Genomic DNA, 18,169 nt, shown 5'->3' on the forward strand with positions numbered 1-18,169 from the left:
AATCATAAGAAAACATGTACTTATGATATACACATTAAAGCATTATCCTTAGCCTGTTTTTATAATTATAAAATAAAATGTATTCATTATAAATGAATCAAAGCTGTACAGATACATCTGTTTTTCACGTTCAGGAATAATCCTACTTAAAAGTCCCATGCAATAAAGCAGATTACCTCACAAAAGCGCTTTTGTGCTTTGTAAGCTGGTCACTCTTTATTAGTTTCTAAACTCTTAAATTAGCTGTCCGGTTTCATTTGACTGCCACCAGCTCTGTAGCGTCACCTGCAAAGCATTTTGAAGTAATGGAAAATATATTCATGAATAATGATTTAACTCTGTAGATCTAAACAAGATCTTTAAGTAAGATGAAAATGTGATTTATAAAAAGAACACTACTTTCCCAGTAATGCAATTAGCAAAAAAACAACACTCATTTTTCCTTTCCATTTTTATTAAAACATATCACAGATATGTATATTTTCAAATAAATTAGATGGTCTAGTAAATATTCAGGTATGTTCAAAGCTGTACTAAAATACTACTGATATGAGCCTGAGTCTTTTTTCTACTAGTAACTGTGCAGCTGCCATTTGTTCTTGAGTTTATATACAATCCAAGTTTCAGAAGAAAATGCAACTGGGCACAATTTGAGAGAACAGTAATGAGCCGGAGAGTCAGCGGCATGAGAGATGTCCCTGAAGACAGCAGCATTCCCCTGGGAAATCTGGATCTGCAAGCGGCAAACAACAAAGAAATACAATGAACAGACTGCGCTATTTGGTGTCAATCTCCACCGAGCTTGATTCATTTCAACAAAAATAGAAAGAATTAACTCATTGACAACTCGTTTACTGAATTATAGGAAATAAGAGATAGATAGATAGATATTTCAGTTTACGGTGAGGTACTCTACGGCTCCCGCTCAGAGGACACGTCTCCGTCGGCTCCGCTGCTGGCGCTGGGATCAGCTTTAGAGCGCAGCGCTGCCTTCTCTCTGCTGGACTCAGAAGGGCCTTTTGGCCGGCTTTTTTCTTTTCGCTGCTGTTGCTTCTCTTGTTTGTACAGCTGAGGCATGAAAAAGGGTAGAGGTAAACTGTTTTATGGGTTCATACAGTCCCAAAATAAGTCATGCAGTAGTAAGAACTGATAAAGAATTTACAGTTTATCAAGAAGATAATATTAAGGCATCCATTGCAGCACAAATCAGAGCTAGATACCTGTTTAGGGTCTGTAGGGCCAGTAGGAGAGTCCAGCTGAATGGTCACGGGTCCATCATTCTGAATAAGTACCTGCATTTTAGCACCAAACTGCCCATCTACAAGACAAAGCTGCTTGGTTTCCAACCTTTTTACTAACAGAAACTGGGAGTGTTTATGTATTAATTAACAGAAATCAATTTTGGGATTCCAGAAATTTCTAAAACTGTATATATATATATATATATATACAGTTTTTGAAATTTCTGGAATATATATATATATGTATGTATATATATATATACACACACACACAGTTTTTGAAATGTATATATATATATATATATATATATATATATATATATATATATATATATATATATATATATATATATATATATATATATATATATATATATATATATATATATATATATAAAAAAAAACACTGCTTATTGACAATACAGTTATTACACTAGTTATTGAGGAGGGTGAGTGGTGTATTGAACATTTGGAATGTTTTTAATTTTTAGCACTTCAATTAAGTTGTTTTAATAGATTAAAATGTATTAGGGTTATTATTGTTAACTAACACTAAAATTAATATTTAAAAAAATAAACCAAAAAATTCTCTTAACTGACAAAGCTCATTAAAAAAAAACTAAATAACAATATTACAAAAAAGACAAAAAGTAGATAAAAATTACAAAAATATCAAAAGCACAACAAAATGACTACAAATTAAACTTATAATTTAGCACTTTTAATGATTAATACAATTATTAAATCAATTCATTATTTAATTATCTATTAATTTATTATTATAGTAATTAAAGTAATAAATAACCACTACTCTAGCGGTCCTTTTATTACATAGTAAGTTTGAGTTAGTTTGATTAATTATTTAGTGACTAATAGTATTAAAGGAATAGTTCATTTTTCATAATTTACTCACCCCAAAACAGTTGAAATATTCTTCAAAATATCTTCAGTAGAAAAGGGTCAAACAGGATTGGAATGACATGAGAGTAAAAATGTCATTTTTGTGTGAACTATCCCTTTAATGCAGCAAAAACCTTCAACAAGCTAATCTTAACCAGAAGAATGAAATCTTCAGGGTTTCGCTGGTCTAGCCTCACCTTTGATGAGTTCTGGTTTATACGTCTCCCTCATCTGCTCCAGCATGCGGTTGTAGAAGGGCTGAGCCAGGTCAGCTGGCATGGCGGAGTGGAAGTCAGGCTTATTTGCCTTGAGGATACACTGCAGAGTGAACTGACTCACACACAACACCTCCAGCCCTCCGTCCATCACGCTGCGGCTCCAGGCACGGCCGTTCTCATCCTCAAACAGACGCAAGTTAAGAATCTTACGCACCCTGATGAACAACATCATACTGATCAGACGTACATATTTGACATTCCCTGGTCACTGTATGATGGCAAAGAGCAGCATGAACATTCCTTGAAACATCTTTAAGGAAATACATTTGAAAAACAGGGTGAAATAATGACTACAGGAAATTCATTTTTGACTCACCTGTTCCTTTTAAGGCCACTACATTTACACATTTCTATGTTTGTCAAAAAAAAAAAGTAAAAAAAAAAAAAATCTAACTCACTCCAAATGTTTTAACAATAGAGTTAACTATATTTTTAACTTTATTCTTTTTGTTTGATTTAGGCTTTCAAAGTACTTTTTTTTCCAGGTTATCATGACTTAAAGGGATAGTTCACCCAAAAATTAAAATTCTGTCATCATTACTCACCCTAATGTCGTTCCAAACCCGTAAGACTTTCGTTCATCTTCAGAACACAAATAAAGATCTTTTTAATGAAATCTGAGAGATTTCTGTCCCTCCATTGACAGCTACGCAACTACCACTCTGACGCTTCAAAAAGTTCATATAAAAATCGTATATGAACTGAGTGGTTTAGTCCAAACGACATTTGGAACGACATTAGGGTGAGTAATGATGACAGAGTTTTCATTTTAAGGTGAACTAGCCCTAAAATCTTTCCTCTTTTTGTAAATTTTACTGAGCTTACAAGTCTTGTCAATCAAATTACACTCCCCGCTGAACTTTTGGTTTATGGTCATTTGTCCAAGTGTCACTTTTGCAGTGTATTAATGGATGCTGTGCTGAACTCAACACAGGTGTCAATCAAAAACAAACAACAATAGTCGAAAAACTCTGAAACAAGTCGTGAAACAATTTCAGGGAACACGTGTCAGGACAAAAGTGTCAGTGTAACATCTTTGGGATACAGCACAAAAAAATCAAATGACACTTTTCCAAGATACACCACTTACTAAATCAATCCTGCAGCCCTTATGAATGAAATCTGATCTCAATCTCAATTTATTCATTAGTATGTATTATCTTATAGATGAACTCATTTTGACCAGACATCAGTACTTACATGTAGTCAACATCTCTCTGTGTGTCCTCCACTGAGATGCCGAGTAAGACACACAGTCCTCTGCCTATGGAGCTGATCTGCTCCCCCCCAACTGTTTCATGAAGTGCATGGATGACGTCATCGTACAGTAAAGTCAAAGCAACACGAGCTGTGTTATATTTAGTGCTAATCTGAACAGTTTTATCTAATGCGTAGATTTCAATGCCTGTGTATAGCTGTTATTAAGTTATTAATGTGAAGTGGGGCACATTACTGACAGCATTGTGTTGTACATACTACGCCGCATTCAGTTTCATTTCAATTAATTAACCGAAAATATTACAAGGAGGAGCGCCCAGCTGACAACGGCATTCACTACGAAATTAGGAACTTTGTGCCGTACCTGTTACGCTTGCCTTCGTTACTCTTTGAATGGTCGCCTTCATTGTTTTGATTTCCAATCATGTGTAACACTCGAACACTTTGATCTTCCGGTTTCTACGAAGCCCCGCCCATGTGTGCGGCCGCGCGCATTGACGCGTCAGCCCCCTTGTGGACTAAAAGCGCAATGCCTTAAATTATTTCAGATATTCAGGCGTATGACAAGCATTTAACATTAATTCCATTTAAAATTCCTCACTTAATTGGATACTCATATAAAAACATTAAGGCCTAGTTTCACATACAGGTCTTAAATTAAAGCAGGAGCTGGCCTTAGTTAAATTAGGTAGCTTTTGTAAATTTGCCTTACAAAAAACAAATGACTGGTCTGCATCTTGAGACAAAACAATGGCATATTTTAAGATGCACTATATTGCATTAACTTTTGGGACGTCTGCCTTTACATGCACACGAACTGTGGTCATGGAAGTGATTGGAACACCTGAATTCAATGATTTGGAGGGGTGTCCCAATACTTAGTGTATAATATAGTGTATGTCAGTGTAAGTTGCTTTCAGTTCAGACTGCTCAAACATGCATTTGATTTTAGAAGATATTTTGAAGAATTTTGGTAATCAAACGGTTGATGGTAGCCATTGACTTCAATAAAAAAGAAATACTATGGAAGTCAATGGGGCCCATCAACTGTTTGATTACCAACATTCTTTAAAATATCTTTTTTTGCGTTAACTTGAGGGTGAGTAAATGATGACAGCAGTTTCATTTTTGAGTGAACGATCCCTTTAAGTCTCGCCTGGGAAAATCAAGGTTAAACCCAACACACAACCCACCCATAAGCCTAAGACCAACATGCAAAAACAAAACCCCCAATAATATGAAGTGAACATTGAAAAATACATTTCAATAAACACACCAACAAATGTTTAGAAAGAAGTTTATCATTCGTGATACAGTTTCTAGAAAGTTTTTTCCCACCCAACAATATTTCCAGCTCTTTTTAAAATAAAAGCTTGGGATTTTAGGTGCCATTTAACTTAACAGATGCCATGAACACGGTATTCATTCATGTAGAGGTGTTGATTGATCCAAAAGATGATCTTTAGGATGCAAGGCGTATATTCTGGTTGCACGGGAGTTTGATTCTCTTTATTTAAGCTGCAGGTGAGTGGAATTGTCCCAAATGCATTCATAACTCTTTTTTATATTATTTTAAAACATGACAACATCTTTTCGCTGGAAAAAAAAAAGACTGTCAGTTTATTTCTCTTCTTCATGTTTTTCACTTTCATTTGTAGATCTGAAGAGGTTTAAAAACCTTGTGGAGAATGGCACAAAATTCTCCCTGTGGACAATGGTGGATTTCATGTGTGTCGTTTCATATTTCTTCACATTAGGTCTGTTGTCTTCCTCTTCGACCGGCATTTCAACTAAAAAAACAAACAAAACAACAACAACAACATGATATTATGAATATGTGCAATACAGTTTTAAAATTGACGCAACGTTGTCATTTCTTTAGTACAACAATGTCCCAGTGATTATTAAGCTGCTCTATGACAAATAAAAAAAAACTAAGGTCAACATTTACATACGACATTACTGAAAGATAAGTCAAAATGTCTGTAGATGAATTGATGACAGCTGATCAGTAACGCTCTTGTGTCCTGTTATAATTCACCTGGAAGACCCTTTCCGTACGTGTATTGGTAAAATCCGTAACCAAACAGGGTCCAAATGCCAATAGCATAGACCAGCGACGCACGCTTGTTCCATAATACAGGATCCATCAGTAATATAATGTCAAAATATGAATTCAGGCTACTGGCAACATTCACAAGGACGCTGCCATATTAAAACAGATGTCACTTCCGTGGAGAATGAGCGACCAATCAGAACGAGCGCCTTAAAATATGCGGGGTTAAATGGTTCCCATTTAAACTCTTGCTTACGTTTATGTTTTAATTAATTAAAATAACTAGTAAATAGCGTAATTATTCCGATGTATATTATTGTCCTGCCTATGTAGCAATAAAAAAAAAAAAAATAAAAAAAAAATGAATCCTTGTATCTGTTACTTTTCTCCGCTCTAGCCAGGATGAGCCAATCGCAGCTGTTGTTGGTGATTACTGGATTTTTTTTTTTTTTTTTTTTTTTTAACATTTAATACCGCTTTATTTGAGTCAAATATATAAAAAAAAAAAAAAATGAATCAAAACGTCCAATATTCTGTTAAACAACCAGCCAAGTGACCCCTAGAGGGCGCAAGATTCCACTAACCGGCCTGGAGCAAACAACGTTTCAGGTCCATTTTCTGCCGTCTTTTAGTTCCTATTTTTAATTAATATCTAATAACATTTTTAATATTATCTAATTATATTGTCTAATGTTCTATAGGCTACCAACAATTGTAATTTTTTATGGTAACAATTACATGTAGACACTGTTTAGAATTAAGTTACATTACAAATAACCAAGAAAAACTTTACAGTTAAATGAATGAAATGCAAAAGTACAATGTATTTATTTATTTTTTTTTTTTTGTTATTTTGATGCCACTTTTCCTCAGGTATAAAATATTGACATAAGTAAGTACACATGCCTCAGTCGTTTTAATTTGTAATGTTTTATTTTAGATTAAGACCAGAGTTTGCACATTCAAGGTGCTCAACTTCATCTTTTGAAATGAAATAAACCTAAGAGATTCTCACTTTAAATATTATGCATAGCATTAGTTCATAATTGTTGATCAAAGAAAAACTGGAATGTGGGTCACACTTCACATTTAAATACTTTACATACAACATTCATTTAATTACAGAACTGGAGGAACAGGACTAAGAAACACTGTTTCTCCCTGCACGTGAGCAGATCACAGGTACAGTTCATAAGAGTGAGAAGACTATAGATCTGTGCAATACAAAAAAATAAATAAAAGAAAAGAACAAACGAACATAAGGATACTCACAAATAAGCCTTAATAGATATTTCAGTCTGAACATGCATGGGAAAGAGCAGCAAGCAACATGATAACAGAAGACATTCTCTCTTCGGGAAATCAGACATTACAGGGGGAACGAATGAAACGTAACACTTCCTGTTAGACAAAACCAAACTAAATGAATGAAATAAGCAAACAAACATGACAGACAATTCCTAATTACTTGAGTAGACCCTTTCCTGGGTCTCCTCAAGTGGAACATGAACTGTCAAGAGAAAACCGGCAACTTTTAATATCAGAAATGTGACATTCTCCAAACAGAGTAAACTCTTGCTTACGTTTATGATTTAATTAATTAAAATAACTAGTAAATAGCGTAATTATTCCGATGTATATTATTTTCCTGCCTATGTAGCAATAAAAAAATTAATAAAAAAAAAGAATCCTTGTATGTGTTACTTTTCTCCGCTCTAGCCAGGATGAGCCAATCGCAGCTGTTGTTGGTGATTACTGGATATATATATATATATATATTAACATTTAATACAGCTTTATTTGAGTCAAATATAAATTAAAAAAATGAATCAAAACGTCTTCAGATTTGGATGCGACTCCAATATTCTGTTAAACAACCAGCCAAGTGACCCCTAGAGGGCGCAAGATTCCACTAACCGGCCTGGAGCAAACAACGTTTCCGGTCCATTTTCTGCCGTCTTTTAGTTCCTAAAGACTATAAATTAATTTTTAGCCTATAACATTTCATAATGCAGACTACTCATTTTTAATTAATATCTAATAACATTTTTAATATTATCTAATTATATTGTCTGTTCTATAGGCTAACAACAATTGTAATTTTTGATGGTAACAATTACATATACACTGTTTAGAATTAAGTTACATTACAAATAACCAAGAGAAACTTTACAGTTAAATGAATGAAATGCAAAAGTACAATGTATTTTTTTTTTTATTGTTATTTTGATGCCACTTTTCCTCAGGTATAAAATATTGACATAAGTAAGTACACATGCCTCAGTCGTTTTAATTTGTAATGTTTTATTTTAGATTAAGACCAGAGTTTGCACATTCAAGGTGCTCAACTTCATCTTTTGAAATGAAATAAACCTAAGAGATTCTCACTATAAATATTATGCATAGCATTAGTTCATAATTGTTGATCAAAGAAAAACTGGAATGTGGGTCACACTTCACATTTAAATTCTTTACATACAACATTCATTTAATTACAGAACTGGAGGAACAGGACTATGAAACACTGTTTCTCCCTGCACGTGAGCAGATCACAGGTACAGTTCGTAAGAGTGAGAAGACTATAGATCTGTGCAATACAAAAAAAGAAAAGAAAAGAACAAACGAACATAAGGATACTCGCAAATGAACCTTAATAGATATTTCAGTCTGAACATGCATGGGAAAGAGCAGCAAGCAACATGATAACAGAAGACATTCTCTCTTTGGGAAATCAGACGTTACAGGGGGAACGAATGAAACGTAACACTTCCTGTTAGACAAAACCAAACTAAATGAATTAAATAAGCAAACAAACATGACAGACAAATCCTAATTACTTGAGTAGATGAGAATTAGAAAACATCTAACAACCGTTTCTCTGGTGGACCTCCTAAACAAACATGGAGATGCATTTTATTGTGTCAGGGTTGGATATGGAAGTTTCTCCAGATTATTGGTTCAAAAGTTCTTCTCCAATCTAAATGTACATCCTTTATTGAGAAAGTTTAGGCTGAACTCGAAACAGCCAGTTTCTTGAGATGGTCCATGAAAACTTGCAGACTGACGTCATCTGTGAGGATCGGTGCTCCGGACTCCTGCAAGAAAGATTTGTAATATTTGAGGTCAGGCATTCTTGAAAGGCCATTCATTTCAAGCATCTCTAAGAGAAGCACATGAAAGGGTGTGTACCTGGCCCCAGGCGTAGAGGTTGTTGTGTGTCTGGGACGGGTTGACTTTAGAGAGGAGGAAGCGGGCTTGTGAACCTCCGTGCTCGGTGTCGACATATCTGGGCATTGGGAAGCGCGTCTGCAAGATCTCCTGAGCGTCGTCCAGAGGAGCTTGAAGAAGCTGCTTGAAGTTCTCATACTCTGGCATCTCCTGGTATCCAGCCTTCCTCCACTGAGCAATAGTCTGTGAAGATGACAGTAACACCATCACTAAACTGAACCAATGAACTCTGTAAAGCCTGACGTATGGAATAATAGTCAGAATATACATATTACAATTTTAAATCAGATCAGGCTTTTATGGCTCATATAGTATGATATAGCAGAATATGGAGCACATACTTGAAAAAAATTACAACTTTATTCAGAGCCTCAAACTGAGCAAAAATATGTAATTTGGTGCAGTTGCTGATTTATACAGCCAAAAAGACAAAGACGAAATTCTGATTCTGCTTATAAAGTAAATCAGCGAGAGATCTTTATAACAGTATAGCGGCTACTGACGTAAAATACATATAAATATCAGTTGCCACTCTATATCTCCCAATAATATGCGTTATTAAAATGAGATTTAAATGCTTAGTTTTATGTTCAAAGCAGGCAAAAGTTATAATGCAATGCAATATAATGATGATTGAGAGATGAACAGATCAACGTTCCTCTAAAGCCTGATGTATCATATTTGATCACATTGTAACATGGTTTTTCTTAAAAATGATGCATGGATAATCAAGTAAACCTATTGCTTCAGTCCAGTAAGTGTTCATCTTGAAATATTACTAACAATATAAAGTTATTCTTATGTTTACTTCACAGCAAAAGACTCATGCACCACGACCTAAAGGTGGACGTTTTTGGAATGATACTGAATGGCCTTTTGCTCACTTCCAACAGGAAATGAGGTGACCTTTTAAAATGACATTTTGGCCAGATTCTAAAGTAGCATGTATCCAGGAGTGCACTGCAATTGGCTCAGTTTTTGCCACTGATTTTTTAAAGAAATCATTATCTAAAGAGTTTTGATATTATGCAAGCATTTGAATGTGTACCTCTCCATGGTAAATCACCAACTGGAAGAAGGTGTCCATCAACAGAATGCGATCGGGAAGGATGCTGCTGCTGTCCAGAAGAACGGGCTACAAAAGCAAACAAATACAGGATGAGTACAAGCTGAACTGCACTGCTCCATTGCTTCTGCTCTATAATAATGCTGGGATGGATTTATAATCACCTCTGGAGGGCCGTAGAAAGAGTACGAGTAGAGGATGGGCTGTATCATTATCAGCGACTGTGTCAGATCCTGACGCACAAAATGATGTCTGTAGTAGGACGACTCGTCCGGACTGTTATTGAACACTTGCAGGAACGGGGATCTCCTCAAGTGGAACATGAACTGTCAAGAGAAAACCGACAACTTTTAATATCAGAAATGTGACATTCTCCAAACAGTTTTTTAAAAAAATATGGAGCTAAAATATGCACTCCTACACCAATCATTGCCATATTTCATCAACAGTAAGCAATCGCTTGGCATAACGGCATCCAATTGATTGCAAACGCATTTTGACTTTGAACATGCAATGCTTACATTTATTTAAACCGTCACCTTTTTTCCCATTCTCAAACTTAAGACCTCTTGAAATGATAATAAAGATTTTTGTTATACCATTTAAGATATTTAAGACATCTGAACCTTAAACAAACTGACTTTTCAACCGTGTAAACCTCTATTACGTAAGCGTTTAACTGAAGGAGTCAATGTTTTACCTGTGGGTAGAGTGAGAGAGATTCAGACAGTTTGAAGGAGTTCGGATCATCTTTACTGAATTGGCCAAACTTCTGACACTGAAACCAAACAACAAACACAAAAACTTGAGTGTGAAGCAACTTTTACATTCAGAATTATAATAACGGCTTAACGATTTGTCATATCGCCGCATATGAATGGAGGCATTGACCTCCATTTCCTTCTGAACAGCTGTGATACTCACCAAGCGAATGAGCTGCCTGTCCAGCCAGCGGAGAACGTCAGGCCCCTCCTCTGACTCCGCCCTGAAAACTCCGAGCCGGGCCATGAGAACGGCAGAGGCTTCCTGATCAAATGACGACTCGATGTGCTGGATCTGGGACTGTGCGTCAGCCCAACTAGGTGTGACAACAGAAAGAACCGGTTTGTCGAGAACAGATGACGCACATACTGAACACTCAAGAATTTGGGCTACAGAAGAGCTATTCAGGGGTAAAACTACACGCATTAAGTCTATTTTGAGCAACAGCAAACACAAATAGCACATGGAAACATGAGATATGTCGACTGTAGATAACTTCAAGGCCACATCAAACGTTTATATCAACAAAGGAAATCTTATGAATGAAAAGCAACAAGCAAGTCACTGACTTCAATACGATATTGACTGATATAAGAATTTCATGAGGTTGTAAGCTGAAACCCAGACTCACTTCCTAGCAATGGTTGTGACACGGATCCGCCGCTGTGTGTTTGAGTGCTGGTACTGTGTGACAAACTGAACAGCTCCTCTTCCACCCTGAGGAACAGGGGCGTTGTGCTATAAAAATATAACATACCAGTGTTATTTTAACATCAATGTAAATATAAGTCATCACACCCAAACAGACAGTTACATGATGACATACCTGATTTACCACTTCAAAGTACATGGCCAGTGTGGTGGCAGGCGTAAGACTGCAAATCTTCCACTGACACGTTCCTCCGACGCCCATTTCCTGTGAAAAAAAGGAGACATTCTCACATATGTGTATATACATGGGTGAAGTCTTATTGAAATCCATTGCAAACCTAGCATAAGCTCTTCTGCATAAATTCTTGTGACTTACATTGTCTGAAACACAGGGTCCTTTGGAGTTCAGGGACACACATGGCCCGATCGCACCCGATACCTTCAGCTCTCTTGAGGTCTGATAAGGAAAAGGCAAATGGGTTTAAGAGGTTGAATAAACAAGGGAGCATTACTTAATAGCTTACACTACTGTTCAAAAGTTTAGGGTCGGCAAGACTTTTTGAAAGAAACCTCTTATGCTCACCAAGGCTGCATTGATTTGATCAGTAATATTGTAAAAAAAAAAAATAATAAAAAAAAAAAAGTAATTTTAAATGTCTTTACTGTCACTTTGGATCAATTTAATGCATCCTGAATGAATAAAAGTATGTATTTCTTCTATCATTTTTTTTTCTAACAGACCCCAAAACTTCTAAACGGAGGTTTAAGGCCAGCTATGTTACCTTCACTTCCAGAGTGCCGCCAAAAGCCATGCGGAACTCTCCGTTGTAGTCTTTGCTGAAGACTCTTTGGAAGGTCTGTTTGAACAGAGACGTATTGAAGGAATCGCCCATGACAATGTGGCCCCTAAAACAAAACAAGAAATCATTTCAGCCATACATTACATTTCACTGGAATTGTTTGGCATTGAAGAAATAGTCTGTTTAAATGACGTGTAAGATTATTAAACTCAATAATCTTCAATCAATGCTCACCCTGTGAGGTTGGAAAGACATTTCATCTCTAGCAGTCCCGTCTGATCCAGCGCACAGGCGTAGATATCGACGCTGTGTCCGTTTACAGCTGCGCGGTTAGACAGAGTCTCGTAATACTAAATAGAAGTCAACAGAAATTCTTATTTAGCTTTTGAGGAATGAAACAGAATGTTTATGGATAACCGTAAATATAAGAAGTACATCACCAGATCCTTTAATTAAAGTCTGTAATCACCTTAGTGGCCTTCTTCAGATGGCGAGCGTTGTCTTTTTGGATGTCGTGCCAGGAGCGGATGGGGGTCTTCAGTTCATCTCCCACCACCATGCCGGGCCCCTGTGTTGGGGGGCCACCGGTGAACAGCATCACACGGGCTCCTGTGTTAGGAAAAGTTCCCTACGAGCAGAATCATAGAAAGAGACAATGAATGAAATGCAAACTTGTATTTAATTCTTGAGCATTCTATCCTTTTTAGGGTCGCATCTTGTTTTTGGTTCATTTAGATGTCTTTGGTCCGATTTCGTTTGGAGACCCCCTGAAAATATGACTCTCTGTCTGCTTATTTGGTGCACACCAAGGTTTCGGATGACAGTGTTCACACTTATTCAAATGAACCGCACTAACAGAGCAACCGCACCAGAGTTTGTTTTAATCCAACCAAACATGCCAAGGGTAAACACTCTAAATGGTGTACGTATTCCAGTCTAAACATTTTCAAACATAATTGTCGTCTTTTAAAGAGGGGAACAATGCATGCTAAAGTTAAATCAATCATGCTAGATTTATTATCAAACAAACCCAAGAGTGCAGTTGGTAGTCTGAGTCTGAATCTTATCTTGAGAGTTATGTAAGAATAATGATTGGGTTGAGTACTAGGTACAACTGTTCTGATATGACATGACAGCTGAAGTGGACCTTGAATCTCACAGCCAGCATTACTGACAACTCACAGCTAGATCACAGTTACAATGTTAGGGGAAAAAAAAATCTCTGCAGGAAATCTCTCCCTCACAGTAGTGAACGTTAGTTCAGTGAAGATGTATTTCAGAATATAATCACCTAAACTAAGTGTTTCCTGAGCTTTCCACATTTTTACATTCTCTCAATCCCTCTTCGGTCAAATACAGATTTTATTATGCCATACAAGATGAGCTTTTTAAACGAATAATGTGCTGGCTGTACCTCCAATAGTCCAATAGCAATGGAAAGGGCGATGCCTGTGGAACGCAGAGGTCTCTTCCCCTGAGGAACAGGCCAAGGGTCTCTCTGTAACTCCCCAAGCAGGTCGGTCAGGTTCATGTCCACTGCTTGCACAGGTTGCAGAAATCTAAACCAGGTGCAAAGAAAATAAAAAATGAGCACAACTGCCTTCATGTAAATCGTTTTCTTGCATGCTGAGGAGAGTGACGATTTCACAAGGTAAAATGATGATAATCTCATACCTGCAGGAAGCAGCAGCATCATGGGGGGCTAGTGGTTTGCCTTGCTGTCCAGAGGTGGCTGGTTTCATCAGTCCCAGCATCTCCTGCAAACACATGACGCACCTGATTCATTTCACTGAAAACTCTGGATTTATACCCTCACTTGTTGGCTTTTTTTAGGAATGGTAAATCAAACACGATAAAGAAAGATCACTGACCTGTATCTGTTTGGGTGAAAGCTCCTTTGTGCCGCGGAAGACGAAGCTCTTGGCAATACCTTCACAGCTGAGCTCATGGACCTGAACCATACGGCCGAAGGTGATGAGACCCACCAGGGCGTTGGGTGGCAAGAGACTCAGAGACATCTGTAGGGATTCTTTTAGGGCCTGGAGGTCTTCCTCCTCCAGACATGTGTCCACCACATACAGGAAGATGAGAGGGGTTGGAGGTCCACGCTGAAGAGAAATACACCAAGTTACATAATGGTGACAATCCTTACAATTTTGCAATAATTACAAAAATGATCATTATTTATAAATAATTTAATTTCTTGATATTTATTTTGTTATATTACTCGTATGAATAAATACAGTATTCAAGGCTCAGTAAGACTTTTAAAAAAAAAATTAAATTAATACTTTTATTCAGCAAGGACAAATTCAACTGATGAGAATTGACATTAAAGGCATTTTTAATGTTACAAAAGATTTCTATTTGAAATAAATGCTTTTCTTTTGAACTTTATATTAATAAAGTATATTAATTAAGTTGCATAACCATCTTCAAAATTGATAAGAAACATTTCTTAAGCAGCAAAACAGCATATTAGAATGATTTCTGAGGGATCGTGTGACACTGAAGACTGGAGTAATTATGCTTTACTATATTAAATTTGAAAAAAATTATTGCTAATAATAATTTCACAGTATTACTGTTTTACTGTATCTCTAAATAAATGTAGTGAGAATAGGAGACTTCCTTCAAAAGCATTTAAAACATCTTACTGACCCCAAACTTTTGAACGGTATGTTCATATTGACAGGAAGGACACATAAAAAAGTTTTAAAAGGTCACAAATGGGTCACTTATTTAAATTCACTGACAGTATCCTCACACAGAACGACAACGTGGCTTTTGACAAGCATCTGTCTGTGAGCTAAAGGAGTTGTAGCTAATCTATATGTTTGTACAGTACAATGTCTATGTACACTACAGAGTAAATGTAAATTTACCTGCACTATGTACTCAATGGTGGAGAACTGAGGCATTAGTTCTGCGGGCTGGTTCACTTCTGAAATGCCTGCGTATGATGGAGGAAACTGTGAAGAAACAGACGAATATTTACTTGCAGTGACAAGTGTGACTGATGCTAGAGAATCCCATGGATCAAAGCCAAGAATGACAATGAGTTTATTCAGTAATGTATTCTTACAGAGTTTCTCTGGAAGCAGAAGTTGCAGGCCCATATCTTGGCTCTGAAGTCCACTTGACTACAAAAAGAAAACAAGTGTTAAATGGGCTAAAGTTGCCTAAGATGAACCCTTTCATAAGCAAGACATTAGCACATGAACAGAAACAATCGTCTTCCTTCATTCACAGCAGTTAAAAGCAACAATTAGCAGTTCACTAACCTGACCCAATTAACATACCAAATGACAATGTGAGTAAATAACTCTTTCTAGACTGTTTTAACACTTTAATAAGCTCTGGGATAATGTGATTAGCAAGTCTGTGGAAAACTACAGGAAAGGACCAAATCTCCACTTGATCAAAGCACTATTTTACTAACCCTAAATAAAAAAAACAGTCAAAACCAAAATTTTGTGTCACAACAAATGTTGTGTTGTGCTAGCTTTATTGTGGTTATAAATTGACAGCAACAACAATATGATAAAAGACACCAATGTTCAATTAAAAAGACAGAATGACCTGTTCTTTTAGCTTAATTCCAGCAATTCCAGTCCACCAACTAATTAGTCATTCAGATACCATGATGAAATGTCATATTATTAATCTATAATGGCCACACACTGTACAAACAAACAGAACTCAACACTGCTTGGAAAAGTGATTCAGTCCTTACCAGAGTGGGTTGAGTACGGCTTTGCAATTGGCCCGGCTGCACAGCACGGGCTCGTACTGGACGGGAGGCAGGTCCGGTCTCTCTTTGAGAGGAGTGTAAAGGCAGGACACAGGAACCACAAGCCGTGTGGCCTCCAGGCGGCTGGAAGGCCAGAGGTTCCAGCTGCAGCGTATTCCATCACGATCCTCGTTCTGTTGGATGAACTCTTGGTAGGTCGCCATGACAGTGTGAACAACTGTGAACGACCAGCAAGAGCGAAATGAGCAAACAGTGAGCAGGGAAGTCTTTTTAACCCTAAACCACACCTAATGGGTTGTGTCTCCAAACTGGACGAGTAGGATAGCAGAGCCTAAAATTAAAAGCAAATACCTGAGTGACAAGTACGATTTCGCCCATGTCAGCAATGTGAACGGAAATTGCATTCTTTTATATTCGTTCTGACGAAGGAATTCTTTCACGCAACTGTCATCTTTGAACAAGAGTGGTTATCTACGCAAAATGTCATTAAGAAGATGTCAATCAGAGATCTGCGTGGATGATTTGAGGAGCACCCCAGATGCTATTTTTAAGACACACCTGTCCTAGAATACGTACACTCTCAGACAAAAATGTACAAAAGCTGTCACTAGGGCAGCCCTCTTTCTGAAGATACTATTGTGTACTATTAGATACTAATATGAACCCTTAAGGGGTAAATAAGGTAGAAAGGAGTAACTTATGAAAGGGTACTTCCCCAGCGACAGCTTTTATACATGTTGTTTCTGAGTACGTACTCAACTCAAGCCACAGGTTTGCTGACTAGACACAAAACAAAGTATTAGAGAAGACTTTAACCTCTGATAACCCTAAACCAGAGGGATCCCTGGAAATGCTAAATCATGGTCCAATATCAGTATTGACTGTTTGGTTACACAATGATAGAGTTTCCAGACAGGCATGAAATCACTGTTCCATGACACTAGACATGACAAAAGTCACAAAATAAGAAACAACTAACATTACTGGGATACAATACTGAATGAGTGCAACAAGCTGTTAATGGTCAGCAAAGTAGACACATTAATAACAACTGATTGAAGGTTCTTAAATGTATTGTATTGGTGTTAATATTTTACAATAGTACATATTATAGTAAATAAAAACATCTGCATGACGTCACGCTAACATTTTAGTGGCTAAACTCGCGCTTGATTATTCCATCACACTTTCATTACACCACATAAAAATGAAAGCAGGGGAAAGCAAGATATACACCAGAAATATCATTTAAAATAGATTTTCCTCAACATTATTGTCGAAACACACTGCTAAATAGCGTTACATCCGTGTAACCGGTTAACACACTAACAAAACTGACTTCCGTTAACCTAATCCGGGGTTTGCGATTTAAATCTAACACATCACCGGGGCCCATTTCATTCCTAAAACACGGCGATAGACGTACCTTTTTAATCAATGAGGATTTTGATCCAGGCTGTAATAAATAATATATAATAATCGTGATCACACCACCATTGACAAGTGAAAATGACTTCGTCGTGCAGGATTCGCCCCGGCCGGTGTTCCTGGAGCTCAGAAGAGAGTGACGTGTTACTACACACTCGGTGCGTCGCGATTGGCTGCTTCCGTCTGACGTCAAGAGAACGTTACGCCGCAGTGTCGAATTTCTGTGCGTACATGCGTAGATGCAGCGTAGGATGCAAATGAGTTCTGCGTAAACACCTGTGAGCACAAATTTCTCGCATACTTTCCATGCCGTGAAATAAAAAGGGCTAGGCAATGTTTTATATTATACTATATTATATTATATTATATTATATTATATTATATTATATTATATTATATTATATTATATTATATTATAAAACATAGCATTTAGTACAGAAATCTGTTTTATTAATATTGATGGATTCATATAATATGCAAATAAGTGCATTTTAATTAGATGTGCCTAATTTTATCGTTTTAAAAGTGTACATGGATAAAGCCACAGTACAAAGAATCTTGTGTTATGTGTAATTTAATATGGTTTTATTTAGAGTAAAACATTAGGTCAAGGGGAAAATGTCACTGAATGCTAAATAAAAAAACTGGTCAGTTGATATAATTAGCCTAATATTATAATATTATTAAGTAGGCTAATTCTATATTTTCTATATCTGTCTCAGAGACAAGTGTAGCTAATATGTTTTTAATGAAAAATCAGCTTTGAAAACCCACTCTAAAAACTGAA

At 36.7% G+C, this 18,169-nt stretch overlaps 2 protein-coding genes across 2 annotated transcripts; both read right to left on the reverse strand.

Moving 5' to 3' along the window:
- Window positions 1–90: 90 nt before the first annotated feature.
- Window positions 91–4,435, reverse strand: dtd1 (D-aminoacyl-tRNA deacylase 1). Its single transcript, XM_081381018.1, has 6 exons — window positions 4,002–4,435; window positions 3,620–3,710; window positions 2,339–2,574; window positions 1,221–1,318; window positions 902–1,068; window positions 91–733 (listed from the first exon to the last, which is right to left on the reverse strand). Exons 1-5 carry the CDS (start codon window positions 4,042–4,044, stop codon window positions 913–915), a joined length of 624 nt encoding a protein of 207 aa, XP_081237144.1. The 5' UTR covers window positions 4,045–4,435; the 3' UTR covers window positions 91–733; window positions 902–912.
- A 3,486-nt stretch (window positions 4,436–7,921) lies between these two features.
- Window positions 7,922–17,589, reverse strand: sec23b (SEC23 homolog B, coat complex II component). The gene is made up of 19 exons (XM_081380316.1): window positions 17,381–17,589; window positions 15,937–16,171; window positions 15,286–15,343; window positions 15,086–15,172; window positions 14,072–14,308; window positions 13,875–13,957; window positions 13,615–13,759; window positions 12,670–12,828; window positions 12,435–12,550; window positions 12,183–12,306; window positions 11,777–11,857; window positions 11,576–11,665; window positions 11,381–11,487; window positions 10,912–11,065; window positions 10,688–10,765; window positions 10,152–10,313; window positions 9,970–10,056; window positions 8,883–9,104; window positions 7,922–8,788 (listed from the first exon to the last, which is right to left on the reverse strand). Exons 2-19 carry the CDS (start codon window positions 16,155–16,157, stop codon window positions 8,699–8,701), a joined length of 2,301 nt encoding a protein of 766 aa, XP_081236442.1. The 5' UTR covers window positions 16,158–16,171; window positions 17,381–17,589; the 3' UTR covers window positions 7,922–8,698.
- Window positions 17,590–18,169: the final 580 nt, after the last annotated feature.

The sequence above is a fragment of the Scardinius erythrophthalmus genome (genome assembly GCF_964197995.2).
Source record: "Scardinius erythrophthalmus genome assembly, chromosome: 12".
Classification (NCBI taxonomy): domain Eukaryota; kingdom Metazoa; phylum Chordata; class Actinopteri; order Cypriniformes; family Leuciscidae; genus Scardinius; species Scardinius erythrophthalmus.